The 12,678-nt window shown below is 42.7% G+C and overlaps 1 protein-coding gene across 3 annotated transcripts in view; it reads right to left on the bottom strand.

The window, feature by feature from the left end:
• The window catches only part of RAB17 (RAB17, member RAS oncogene family), a 133,913-nt gene that overhangs the window by 18,483 nt on the left and 102,752 nt on the right, over window positions 1–12,678 (bottom strand). For all 3 annotated transcript variants that reach the window (XM_075317514.1, XM_075317513.1, XM_075317512.1), the window contains exons 3-4: window positions 10,639–10,790; window positions 6,606–6,731 (exon numbers count right to left, since the gene is read on the bottom strand). In XM_075317514.1, the coding sequence (XP_075173629.1) occupies window positions 6,606–6,731; window positions 10,639–10,790 (278 nt within the window). The remainder of the gene's footprint in view (window positions 1–6,605; window positions 6,732–10,638; window positions 10,791–12,678) is intronic.

Genomic DNA, 12,678 nt, shown 5'->3' with positions numbered 1-12,678 from the left:
GTCAGGCGTCTATGAGACACCTTCCATGATTAATCTGTAAATTACAGTAAATAAACACACGCCCGAAAAAATCCTTTATTGGAAATAAAAAACACAAACATATACCCTGGTTCACCACTTTAATCAGCCCCAAAAAGCCCTCCATGTCCGGCGTAATCCAGGATGCTCCAGCGTCGCATCCAGCGCTGCTGCATGGAGGTGACCGGAGCTGCAGCAGACACAGCCGCTCCGGTCACCTCCACGCAGCTAATGAAGACAGCCGCGCGATCAGCTGAGCTGTCACTGAGGTTACCCGCTGTCACTGGATCCAGCGGTGGATGCAGCGGTGGCCGCGGGTAACCTCAGTGACAGCTCAGCTGATCGCGCTACTCACCTCAGTTGCTGACTGGAGCTGACCGGAGCGGCGGTGAGTAGCGCGATCAGCTGAGCTGTCACTGAGGTTACCCGCGGCCACCGCTGGATCCAGTGACAGCGGGTAACCTCAGTGACAGATCAGCTGATCGCACGGCTGTCTTCATTAGCTGCGTGGAGGTGACAGGAGCGGCTGTGTCTGCTGCAGCTCCGGTCACCTCCATGCAGCAGCGCTGGGTGCGACGCTGGAGCATCCTGGAGTACGCCGGACAAGGAGGGCTTTTTGGGGCTGATTAAAGTGGTGAACCAGGGAATGTGTGTGTGTTTTTTATTTCCAATAAAGGATTTTTTCGGGCGTGTGTTTATTTACTGTAATTTACAGATTAATCATGGAAGGTGTCTCATAGACGCCTGACATGATTAATCTAGGACTTATTGGCAGCTATGGGCTGCCAATAACTCCTTATTACCCCGATTTGCCAACGCACCAGGGCAAATCGGGAAGAGCCGGGTACAGTCTCAGAACTGTCGTATCTAATGTATGCGGCAATTCTGGGCGGCTGTTGGCTGATATTGTTAGGCTGGGGGGCTCCCCATAACGTGGAGCTCCCCATCCTGAGAATACCAGCCTTCAGCCGTATGGCTTTATCTGGCTGGTTTTAAAATTGGGGGGGACCGCATGCCGTTTTTTTTAATTATTTAATTATTTATTTCACTACACAGTATAGACACGCCCACCGGCTGCTGTGATTGGGTGCAGTGTGACACCTGTCACTCAGCGTGGGGGGCGTGTCTCACTGTAACCAATAATAGGCGCCGGTGGGCGGGGAAAGCAGGGAATACGAGATTGTTTAATGGGCGGCCGGCTTTTTCAAAACAGTAAAAGCCGCCGGAGCAGTGTGAACGCCGTGCAGCGCCGGGGAGCGGGGATCGGTGAGTATATGAGAGAGGGCTGCTCAATTCAGTCACTCAGGAGTTTAGCGGTCACCGGTGAGTCTTCACTGGTGACCGCTAATCAGTACGCGACATAGACAGAGCCGCAGCATGACAATGAAGTCGGGTGAAGTTCACCCGAATTCATTCTGACAGTGCGGCTCTGTCTGTGTCTGCTGTCATCTGGCATTCACCGCTGCTACATGGCTGTCTGTGTCTGCTGTCAGCGGCCATGTAGCAGAGCTGAATGGCAGATGACATAGTAAAAACGCATCCCTACACATTACACACGCTTGGCAAGTCAATAAATAAAAAAAAAAAGGGTGCCCAATGCATACGTCACAGAACACATGATCTAAAGGATCGCACACAAAATTGACCAATTTAACATAGGCTACTAACGCACGTGTGACAGCAAATGAACGACCTACGTGCAATCTCATTCAATGGCATATGCGACCTGGGCGTGTCACATCGCATACCTAATTGTAAGGTGGAAAGCTGGCTTAAGAAAGGCCCAAAAGTTCTCAGTAGGATTTAGATCAAGTGAGGAAAGGGCCGGTCATTAGTCTTTCATTTTTAAGACCTTTACTGGCAGCCGAGCAGTGGAGACTTCGAAGCAATGTCCTATGTAAAAATCATGGTTATCTTGAAAGATATAGACTTTTTTTCTGTACTACTGGTTGAAAAAATTTCTTTCTGAAAACTATCAGCTGGTTTGGGAGGTGATTTTGAGACCTCCTTCAAAGCTAAAAGATCCAACTAGCTAATCTTTAATAATACCAGCCCTTAGTAGTACCCACCTTCACAGTAATGGAGTCTTAAGGGTGCTTTACACGCTACGACATCGCTAGCGATAGCACCCGCCCACGTCGCTGTTTCGTCATCGGGTTGATCGCTGCTACAGTCATGGCCAAAAGTTTTGAGAATGACACCAAAATTATATTTTCACATGATCTGTTGCCCTCTGGTTTTTAATTGTGTTTGTCTGATGTTTACATCACATACAGAAATATAATTGCAATCATATTATGAGTACCAAAAGGTTATATTGACAGTTAGAATGAGTTAATGCAGCAAGTCAATATTTGCAGTGTTGACCCTTCTTCTTCAGGACCTCCTGCAATTCTCCCAGGCATGCTCTCAATCAACTTCTGGACCAAATCCTGACTGATAGCTGTCCATTCTTGCATAAGCAATGCTTGCATTTTGCCAGAATTTGTTGGTTTTTGTTTGTCCACCCGTCTCTTGATGATTGCCCACAAGTTCTCAATGGGATTAAGATCTGGGGAGTTTCCAGGCCATGGACCCAAAATCTCTATGTTTTGTTCCATGAGCCATTTAGTGATCACCTTTGCTTTATGGCAAGGTGCTCCATCATGCTGGAAAAGGCATTGTTGGGCGCCAAACTGCTCTTGGACAGTTGGGAGAAGTTGCTCTTGGAGGACATTCTGGTACCATTCTTTATTCATGGCTGTGTTTTTAGACAAGACTGTGAGTGGTGCGATTCCCTTGGCTGAGAAGCAACCCCACACATGAATGGTTTCAGGATGCTTAACAGTTGGCATTAGACAAGACTGGTGGTATCGCTCACCTCTTCTTCTCCTAATAAGCTGTTTTCCAGATGTCCCAAACAATCGAAAAGGGGATTCATCTGAGAAAATGACTTTACCCCAGTCCTCAGCAGTCCACTCCCTGTACCTTTTGCAGAATATCAGTCGGTCCCTGATGTTTTTTCTGGAGAGAAGTGGCTTCTTTGCTGCCCTCCTTGAAACCAGGCCTTGCTCAAAGAGTCTCCGCCTCACAGTGCGTGCAGAAACACTCACACCAGCCTCAACGTCTTCCTCCTTTCCTTTCTCCTCCCCCTTTATATTCCCTAACTCCTTCCATTCCCACTTCCCCTACAATACCCCTTCCCATCCACTTTTAGCCTACCCTTTCTTCCCTTCCTCTTCCCCTTCTTTGTTATTTCAACAAAATTTTTAAGAATGCATTTTAAATACTTCAATTACCCCCTCCCCTGTTATTGTAAACCCCTTAAAATTTAATAAAGTATACAAAATAGCGCAAATGTGAGTGGGCCCTAAGACTTTTAACAGGTTTTGACTTTTCAAAGTCAGTTAAATATCTTTTTTGTCCCATTTTGCCTAAGGAAGACAAGATACCTAATAATTCTGTACTCCTTGATAAAAGGCCATATCCTCCTCATTACAAGGGTACCGTCACAAATAACCTGATCTGCTTCATCCAATATGCATTGAAGTTTATACAACTTGGAGTTGTAAAATCTGCATAAAAATGACGATATGGTCAAAATACTCACTTGCCTAATAATTGTGCACACAGTGTAGTGCGATAATCTATGCGATTACATTGGGTATGTCTGTGCAGTTTTCATGTGACTGTCCAATTACAATGATATGTATAGCACAAACTGTGCTCATTCATCAATTTTCATTTTCTAACAGTCCAAAATGCATCAAATTTAAGTGTGCGGCTTTTAATAAGATGAAGGATTGCCAATTGTCTTGGAGATGCTATGTCATTAACAATTGTAATATGCCATATTGGTCACATTTTTGCATGTGTTTCTTACTTATATTTTCCCTACTGACATCATTGATACAAGGATGATGTAGTACAGCCATGGGGTTTTGTTATAAAACTATTCTTCTAGGAACAATTGCGACAGAACTAAAACAAAAAAATCCATGAATTTGCATATATTAATGTCTTATTTTTATTGTCATTTTTATTGACAAGTTTGGCAAAATTGGTTAAAAAAAAATAAAATAATAATAATAATAATAATAAAAACAACTAATTTTTGCCAGCTGTGAACATGGTCTAAATGAGCAGATATTATCAGTGCTGCCACCTGCTGGTTGTATTTGGTCTATATACCTTGTAAGTGACATGCACAGTATAATTAAACAAAACCAAAGGAAAACCTCTAAAAACAAACTTTATTTCACTATATTAATATCAATTTTGATTTGGTTAAAAAAATCAGGAAAAAGCCTCCATACAATAAGATGTCAGACAGATGTCATATGGGGGTGAGAAACACACAGTGAGGTATTAGGTTGGGTAGTGGGCAAGAAGTGTGTGTATACAGGACAGTGCTCCTCCTACTGAGATGATGATAGCTGACGGATAATAGAATGTTTAGACTCAGGGACCTATATATAGTCAATACATATAGTCAATATATCTTCCTTTTTTCATATAGATGGCCTAAATAATCATTGAATACTTTCCAAGTCTCGCCAGTATCCCCTGATGAACCTCAAAATTCTAGGGGGTAAACGCGTCGGGATTGTCAATCTAGTCCCAGCAGAGAAATAACTGGGATTTCATACCGATATATAGGCTTTGTCTATGAATAAATGTGGGATCAATTTCTGACCACACATACTAACCTAATATAGTACATATGACTACATGACGGTAATCCGCACCTATTTTTTGCACTTGGTTGCGGTGGTATAAGGTTATCCTTGATAGTGGTAGGGGCTTGGATGGTCAGCCGCCGAGGAGCGGGGGGGCACCCAAAACAGTAAGGAGATTTAACCTCCACGGCTAGGCTGGACAATCCTAGGGTTTTATAGGTCCCTGTGTCTAAACATTCTATTATCCGTCAGCTATCATCATCTCAGTAGGAGGAGCACTGTCCTGTATACACACACTTCTTGCCCACTACCCAACCTAATACCTCACTGTGTGTTTCTCACCGCCATATGACATCTGTCTGACATCTTATTGTATGGTGACTTTTTCCTGGTGGTTTTAACCGAATCAAAATTGATATTAATATAGTGAAATAAAGTTTGTTTTTAGAGATTTTTCTTTGTTTTTTTTATTTAACTCTCTATATGTTAGATTCTTATGGATATAGCACAGTATAAGTAAACCACCCAAATATCCAAAACTCATGGAAATATGGTACTCTTTAGGCAGGTTTGGATGACACCTAAAAACACACCAGATTGCCAAAAATGTAGTGAGATCTGCTAATCATGGCTCTACATAACTTGCTGTCTATTGATGATCCATGTGGTTGTACTGCAATATTAGAATTTAAAGAGACAGTGTCCATGAAGGCTTAGCAGTACTGGGCAGTAGCTGTCATATCATTGGTGCAGGGCAGAAGAGGGAGACGGGCCCACTACTGCCTGCAAAGCAGCTTCTGTCAAAGTAAAGGGGTGCACTCCATTTGCAGACACATGTTTTGGGGTGTTACCCCTCCACAGTGCGAGGCATGAAATCTGATTTGGCTAGTTGAGAGAAATCTTCCTGTGGATTTAAAGATTCAGAAAATGACAAGGCAGCGTAAGGAGACTTATAGGCCATGCAATTCTCCTCTGGAATATGCAAACAGCCTCTTGAGGAGGTGAAATAGAGTTTCTGGTTTGAGTCCTTATCTTAAGTTATGTGGCAAGGCTCGTTAAAGGGTCGATATTGACTTCTGAGATTGCTACATCCAATAGGTGGCACCAAAGATATAGTCCTGTTCCTTCTAAAGAGGCTAGTTGCATATTTAAATTCCAAGAGGAGAATTGCAAGTTACCTGTAAGTCTCCTAATGCCACCTTGGCACTGTCCGAAAGGAGAAATCTCCCAACTTAGATCCCTAGTATATGAAGGTACACCATTTCCTTTTGCTCTATCTGACTGCGATTCTTACTATCAATTATACACAACATCAACACTAAATAATTGGGACGATTTAGGAAACTATAACCCAGGGATTTCCTTCCTCCAGTAATTTTTATCACAATACCAGGGGTCTGAGTGATAATCACTTCAGACCCTGCTTTTGTTGATGTGGTGGGTCCCACCAGCTTCAGTGACACACAGAGGTCCAATCCCTCATTTCTGTATATTGTATCTTCTCTTGACAACAATTTAAAGGCATTAATGGCTTAAAACATAAATATCACTTACTAATAATTCAATAATACATATTTCATATATTACTTGGTTTCCATGCCTTAAATTTGGGGGCATGGCTAGAGGGGTACAATTTTGTAATTGGTAAAAAATAAACTGTAAAACCTTTCTAGAATTAAAAATGGTTTCCTGGGTTTTGGAAGAAGAATTCTGCTCTTTGGCACCATTGGCAATAACATAAATGAACGTGCCCAATTCCCTTTCTTTGTAAAAACCTCCAATCAGGAGAAATACACCAAGACATGTGGCAACACTATTTACACACAAATCTTTGATGAATTGAAGACACTGAAGCATTTTGCGTTCGTTCCTTTACAATAAAAAGTAATCTTAGAATAATTAGACATTACAGGCAGGATTGTGCTATACCTCTGCTAAGACTTTTCTATCATCCTGAAGGTCACTTTTATTTCCTACCAATGCGATAACCATCTCTCCGCTGCAGACATATTTTTCCAGCTCCTGAAGCCAAAGTTGAGCTCTAATGAAAGTCTCCTAACGGCAAAAGAGAATACATGTTAGTAACGACAACAAAGGATATGAAAGCAGAATACAGTGTCCATCTCCATAATTTTCCATGAGATACAAGAAGATCTACCTCTCACCTGTGCATACATAGTATGTAACAAGTACAAAACTATTGTTAGAAGAAACTCAACATGTATATAGTAGGAAAGCATTTATTCTGTGTGCTAAGCAAGTCTTTCCCAAATTCTGCTTTAAAGCAACCCTCCACCCTTGCATTAGAAAGTGACCATCCATTTGTCATGTATCGATAGCCTACCTAGTGCAGTCTGTTTTCCTCTCGTTGCTTTCTGAGACTGGCCGTACAGTCTTTCTACATCCTAGATGACAGTCCCAGTGGCATATAGAGCAGTGACAAGTCTGAATCCCACCTCCACAGTGAGTCTGAATCCCACCTCCACAGTGAGTCTGAATCCCACCTCCATAACAAGTCTGAATCTCACCTCCATAGCACATGAAAGACTAGGGAGGCATTCTTCAGTCTTAAGGGCCTTTCACACTGTGTTCCAATCTCCGTTCAGTGGTCCCATCCTTGTTTCCGTCCGAACCCACCAAAAAACGTGTTTTGGATGTATGCACTGAAAGGGCTATTAAGTATAATAGTGCAGACTGAGTCACCCTGTGCTCTGTTATGCTCCTGTAAATGGTGCACATGCTTACTGGAGATGGACTCCCAAACATAGTAGATTCAGTCTGGGTGTCTGCCTCCGGAAAGTGTATACTCACAAAAATGATGCACGACAGAGCACACAATGACTTCGTCGTCTGCATCATTATAGTCAGTTGCCCAGTCGGCAAATACGTCCGAAACCCATTTTGCCGGGGTTTCGGACGGAAGCCCCAACGGGACCACTGAACGGTGAGAGTAACACAATGTGATAGTGTCCTTACAATTCTGTTCTCCATGCCATTGTGGTGGTCATATTGAATGTAGGAGGACACTTGATCAATCACATAATGGCCAACATTTATCAAGAAGGTTATACCAGTTTTGGGTGTAAAAGTTGCAGTTCGGGCAAAAAAGATTTGGAAAAAGTCACAAATTAGCCAAAATTATGGGTTTTTTTGCTCCATTTGTGCCAAAACTTGAAGCGTGAGTACCAGGAAGACTACAATAAATCTGTCCCAATATACACAATAGTTCTGTATTTTAGTGTATTATGTCTATCATTATATGATGTGCAGCCAATCTATTAGGTTCTGCCTCCCGAGTAAGAACAAAGGGTTAGATTTGTGCTAACTACTCCTGCGAGGCTGAAACATGCATCCTTTGGAGCAATTTTCGGGGAATTTTATTGTGCAAAGCTAACAGTGGATTAAAAGGGATGGGAAATATGAAGTAAAGACATATACCGTACTTCTCCATCCTGCTGTATCCTCAAAGTTTTTACTGCAAAAACTGCAGATATCTGGTGTTTTGTTGCTGTATTTTTTATGTGTTTTCCCCTTTTCTTGATGTGTTTGTAGTACAGAATAGACACTGTTTATTTTACGGCCGTTTTTTGTCCAAAAATGCACTTAGAACCGTAATTACTTTTACATGCATTTTTTCAGGTTCCCCATAGAAGCTTTTAGGAACAAATACACACAGAAAACACATTTTACCAGCTTTAAATATACTCTCGGCATGAGTTTTCATGAACTCATATCTACTTTGCTTGAACAGGGAAACAGTTGAATTTCTGCACAAGAAAACAGTGTTTCTGCTACGTGGGAACATATCTTTAGAATGAATTTACATAAAGCAGATTTTGTCACAGAAATTTCTGCAAGAAAATTGACAGCAAATACTCGAGTGAGCAAACCCTCAGCTTGGAATCACACAAGCAGGTTTGTTTTTTTTTGTTGGCAGAGCAATGTGGATTCAAAATAAATGGGTTATAAAAAGGAAAGGCTGAAACGTCTCTGAAACGTCTCGTACTTTTGAATTTGGCTTGAAAAATTGTGGGATTGTAATGCTAACAGGCTACAAGTACACAGTCTTTTTGCAGAGTTTTTGAAACAGAACATTTTTTAGGAGGATTTGGAGAGTTTACACTCTCTGTTTCTGCTGCAAAACATGACTCTGGCATTGTCTATATTCTGGTGCAATGCCAACTTCACCTGCCCCCCACCCCCAAACAAACAATATACAATGACACATAAGTTTGGATAATTTGGTCACAGCAGACTTTTATTTAACAACATGATAAAAGCTCCAAACGTTTATAAATAAGATTGGTAGAGTCATTGAAGCTATCAAAATCTGGTGATTACCAAAAAAACAACTCCATAGACTATAATTACTCCAAGCTGTACCCCTACAGGTTCAGGAGCACCATAAATCAAAGGGTTCCTTTCAAAAATCAACACTTCCAGGGATCTGACATTCCAGTGCTGCAAGTCGCCCCCCATAAATCACCAGACAATCTTATACTAATTGAGGAATCCATGTCCTAAGGAATTCCCTGGACCAATTTGGAGCCAACTTCAAGGATTCCCCAACTGCCATGACCCAAAAACTGTCCCTATTAAAAACCTAATCCTACAAATTAGGGAGGGTGGTGTGACAAGTGGGAACTGCACAGATTATCTAAAATCCCCAGCAACTTTGCAGATCAGCCTTCAGCAGGCAGGAAGTGTCTAGCAGGTGATGCTGGGAAGCAGGGAGTGTGGATGTGCCTCTGCAAAAGGAACAAATTGTCTGTTTGTCTCTCTGCAAAGGAGCAGTGCTCAGAAGTGTAGTGTAAGCATCCTGAGAAAAGAGTCACAGTACAAAGATCTGCCAGTTCAGGACAGAGACTGCCAGGAGTGGAGAACAGCTCACGATAGTTCAAAAGCAAACTTGTGCAGCAGAGGGATAGAGAAGAGTGACCAGCACAGAATCCATCCCTCACACCACTGCATAAGGTACAGTGTTATACTCTGTGCGCATCCACATTGTAAGGAGAACGACTCTGTGTAAAGAGAGAGGTTAATCTGTGAACAGACTGTAATGTATGTTATTCTGGAAGCCCTGATTGAACAGTATTAAAGTCTTCAGTCTACTGAAGCAGTGTTATATAGCTGTGTGTTGCTGGAAACTGTACATCACCTCATGTATGGAAGATGTTGGTTAAGTGTGCTCTGATTCAATCCTCCAAATTTCCAAAGAACTCATGTTTACTTTGCCCAGCCTCCCTATAGAGTGGCGGATATACAACAGTGGGCAGGTCTAACTCTGTCCCAGAGAGTGTGATAATGCTAAACCTCACCCCAACTACCCTTTATAAACTCCCCTGCCCTTGGCTTACCGTAATAATATCCACACCTCCCTCCAACCCATTGTCATGCCGGCCTACACCCACAACGAGGGGCTGAGGTTCCGACCTTTCCTTTCTCAACAAAAGCAAAGCTTGAGAATTATTTACAGGACAATGACCACAGGAATTGTATCTGAAGCTTCAGCCACGCTCTGGATGTTTTACCTAATCTGAAGAGGATCCACAGTTCTAACTATATACCTGATGTAATATGTGAACTTTGCCAGCTCTTTCCACACTCTTAGGGGATTTTATTACACTGTTATATTAGGAGATTATTCAGTGCAGGGAAAGAAAGTTATGTTGTATGTTTAGCTATGATTAGTGGTCATGCTCAATACTTTATAATGAAAGAAAGTATTTTGTCACCCATACATAATCACAGGAAACTTGCGGATTTCAGCAGTATTAGTAGCTTATTTGACGTGCATGGAGGCCTACCAGTTATCCTCGACACAAGATGCTGGAGGAAAGAGGGATCCTCATTACATCCCAAAATCAATGCAGTGGCCCTTAATAGTTTGTTATAAGTTGTATCCTGGAAGCAATCTACAAAAATATAATTGTCAACCCTGACAAAAATGCAATAAATTTACCTTAGAACTAATGTCATAAACCAGCAAGGCTGCACTGGCACCCCGGTAGTAGAGATGGCACACACTGTGGTATCGCTCCTGTCCAGCAGTATCCCAGATTTCAAAGTTGAGAGTCTTACCTTGGAGATAAACGCTTTCTGAGAAAAAGGCACCTGCCACAAAGAGATAAAAAGACCAGACATAAAAAAATTATTATATAAAGATATCACCTATTATAGCAGCATCATCAGTAGAGATGAGCGAACCGGTCGCGGTTCGGCTCGAGGTCGGTTCGCCGAACGGAGGTCCCGTTCGAGTTCGGTTCGTCGAACGTTCGACGAACCGAACAGGAAACAATGGCAGGCATTCACAAACACAGAAAAACACCTAGAAAACACCCTCAGAGGTGTCCAAAAGGTGACAAACAACTCACAACACAACACAAACACATGGGAAAGTGACAAAGACATATAATCATGCGAAAACAAAAGAGCTGGACAAGGAAAAAGAGGAGGAGACACAGATATAGGCATGGCACGCCCTTCTAAAATCATGTAAAACACCACAAGGTGACTCCAAGCGGAGTTCTCCCTTTTTTCCAAAAATTGGGCCACACACACAGACACCCACCCCTTCAGTGGCAGCACTTGTGCCCCAGTTGTACACTTCACAGCTAGATTTGCATCAAGCACAATCAAAAATACGCCATACTTAACCGTTTCCAGGATGACACCGGGGTAGGTAGATAAAGTCTTTGCTGACCCCAGATCTCTTAATCTTGGATCATTTTTAAAAACAATGTAAGCAAGGGTTACTCCAAGCGGAGTCTCCCTTTTTTCCAAAAATTGGGCCACACAGGCACTCACCCCTTCAGTGGCAGCACCTGTGCCCCAGTTGTACACTTCACAGCTAGATTTGCATGAAGCACATTCAAAAATACGCCATTCTTAACCGTCCCCAGGAGGACACCGGGGTAGGTAGCAAAGTCTTTGCTGAACCATGACTTGTTCATCTTGGCTCCTTTTAAAAAACACAGCAAGCAAGGGTTACTCCAAGCGGAGTCTCCCTTTTTTCCAAAAATTGTGCCCCACACACACCCACCCATTCAGTGGCAGCACTTGTGCCCTAGTTGTACACTTCACAGCTAGATTTGCATCAAGCACATTCAAAAATACGCCATTCTTAACCGTCCCCAGGATGACACCGGGGTAGGTAGCAAAGCCTTTCCTGATCCCAGCTCTGTTCATCTTGGATCATTTTTTAAAAACACAGCAAGCAAGGGTTACTCCAAGCGGAGTCTCCCTTTTTTCCAAAAATTGTGCCCCACACACACCCACCCATTCAGTGGCAGCACTTGTGCCCTAGTTGTACACTTCACAGCTAGATTTGCATCAAGCACATTCAAAAATACGCCATAATTAACCGTCCCCAGGATGACACCGGGGTAGGTAGCAAAGTCTTTCCTGATCCCAGCTCTGTTCATCTTGGATCATTTTTTAAAAACACAGCAAGCAAGGGTTACTCCAAGCGGAGTCTCCCTTTTTTCCAAAAATTGTGCCCCACACACACCCACCCATTCAGTGGCAGCACTTGTGCCCTAGTTGTACACTTCACAGCTAGATTTGCATCAAGCACATTCAAAAATACGCCATAATTAACTTTCCCCAGGATGACACCGGGGTAGGTAGCAAAGTCTTTCCTGATCCCAGCGCTGTGCATCTTGGATCATTTTTAAAAACAATGTAAGCAAGGGTTACTCCAAGCGGAGTATCCCTTTTTTTTCAAAAAATTGGGCCACACAGACACCCCATCAGTGGCAGCACTTGTGCCCTAGTTGCAAACAGGATGTTTTGATTTGCATCAAGCACATTCCAAATCCACAAGCATTTACTCTCCCCAGGATGACACAGGGGTAGTAAATTCCTTGTGGATCCATGACTTGTTCATTTTGATGAACGTTAGTCTGTCCACATTGTCACTGGACAGACGCGTGCGCTTATCTGTCAGCACACACCCAGCAGCACTGAAGACACGTTCAGAGACAACGCTGGCAGCTGGACA

This window comes from Anomaloglossus baeobatrachus, chromosome 7, assembly GCF_048569485.1.
Source record: "Anomaloglossus baeobatrachus isolate aAnoBae1 chromosome 7, aAnoBae1.hap1, whole genome shotgun sequence".
NCBI classification, from domain to species: domain Eukaryota; kingdom Metazoa; phylum Chordata; class Amphibia; order Anura; family Aromobatidae; genus Anomaloglossus; species Anomaloglossus baeobatrachus.
The sequence above is the reverse complement of the archived record's forward strand: the minus strand, read 5'-3'. Positions and strand labels throughout refer to the sequence as shown.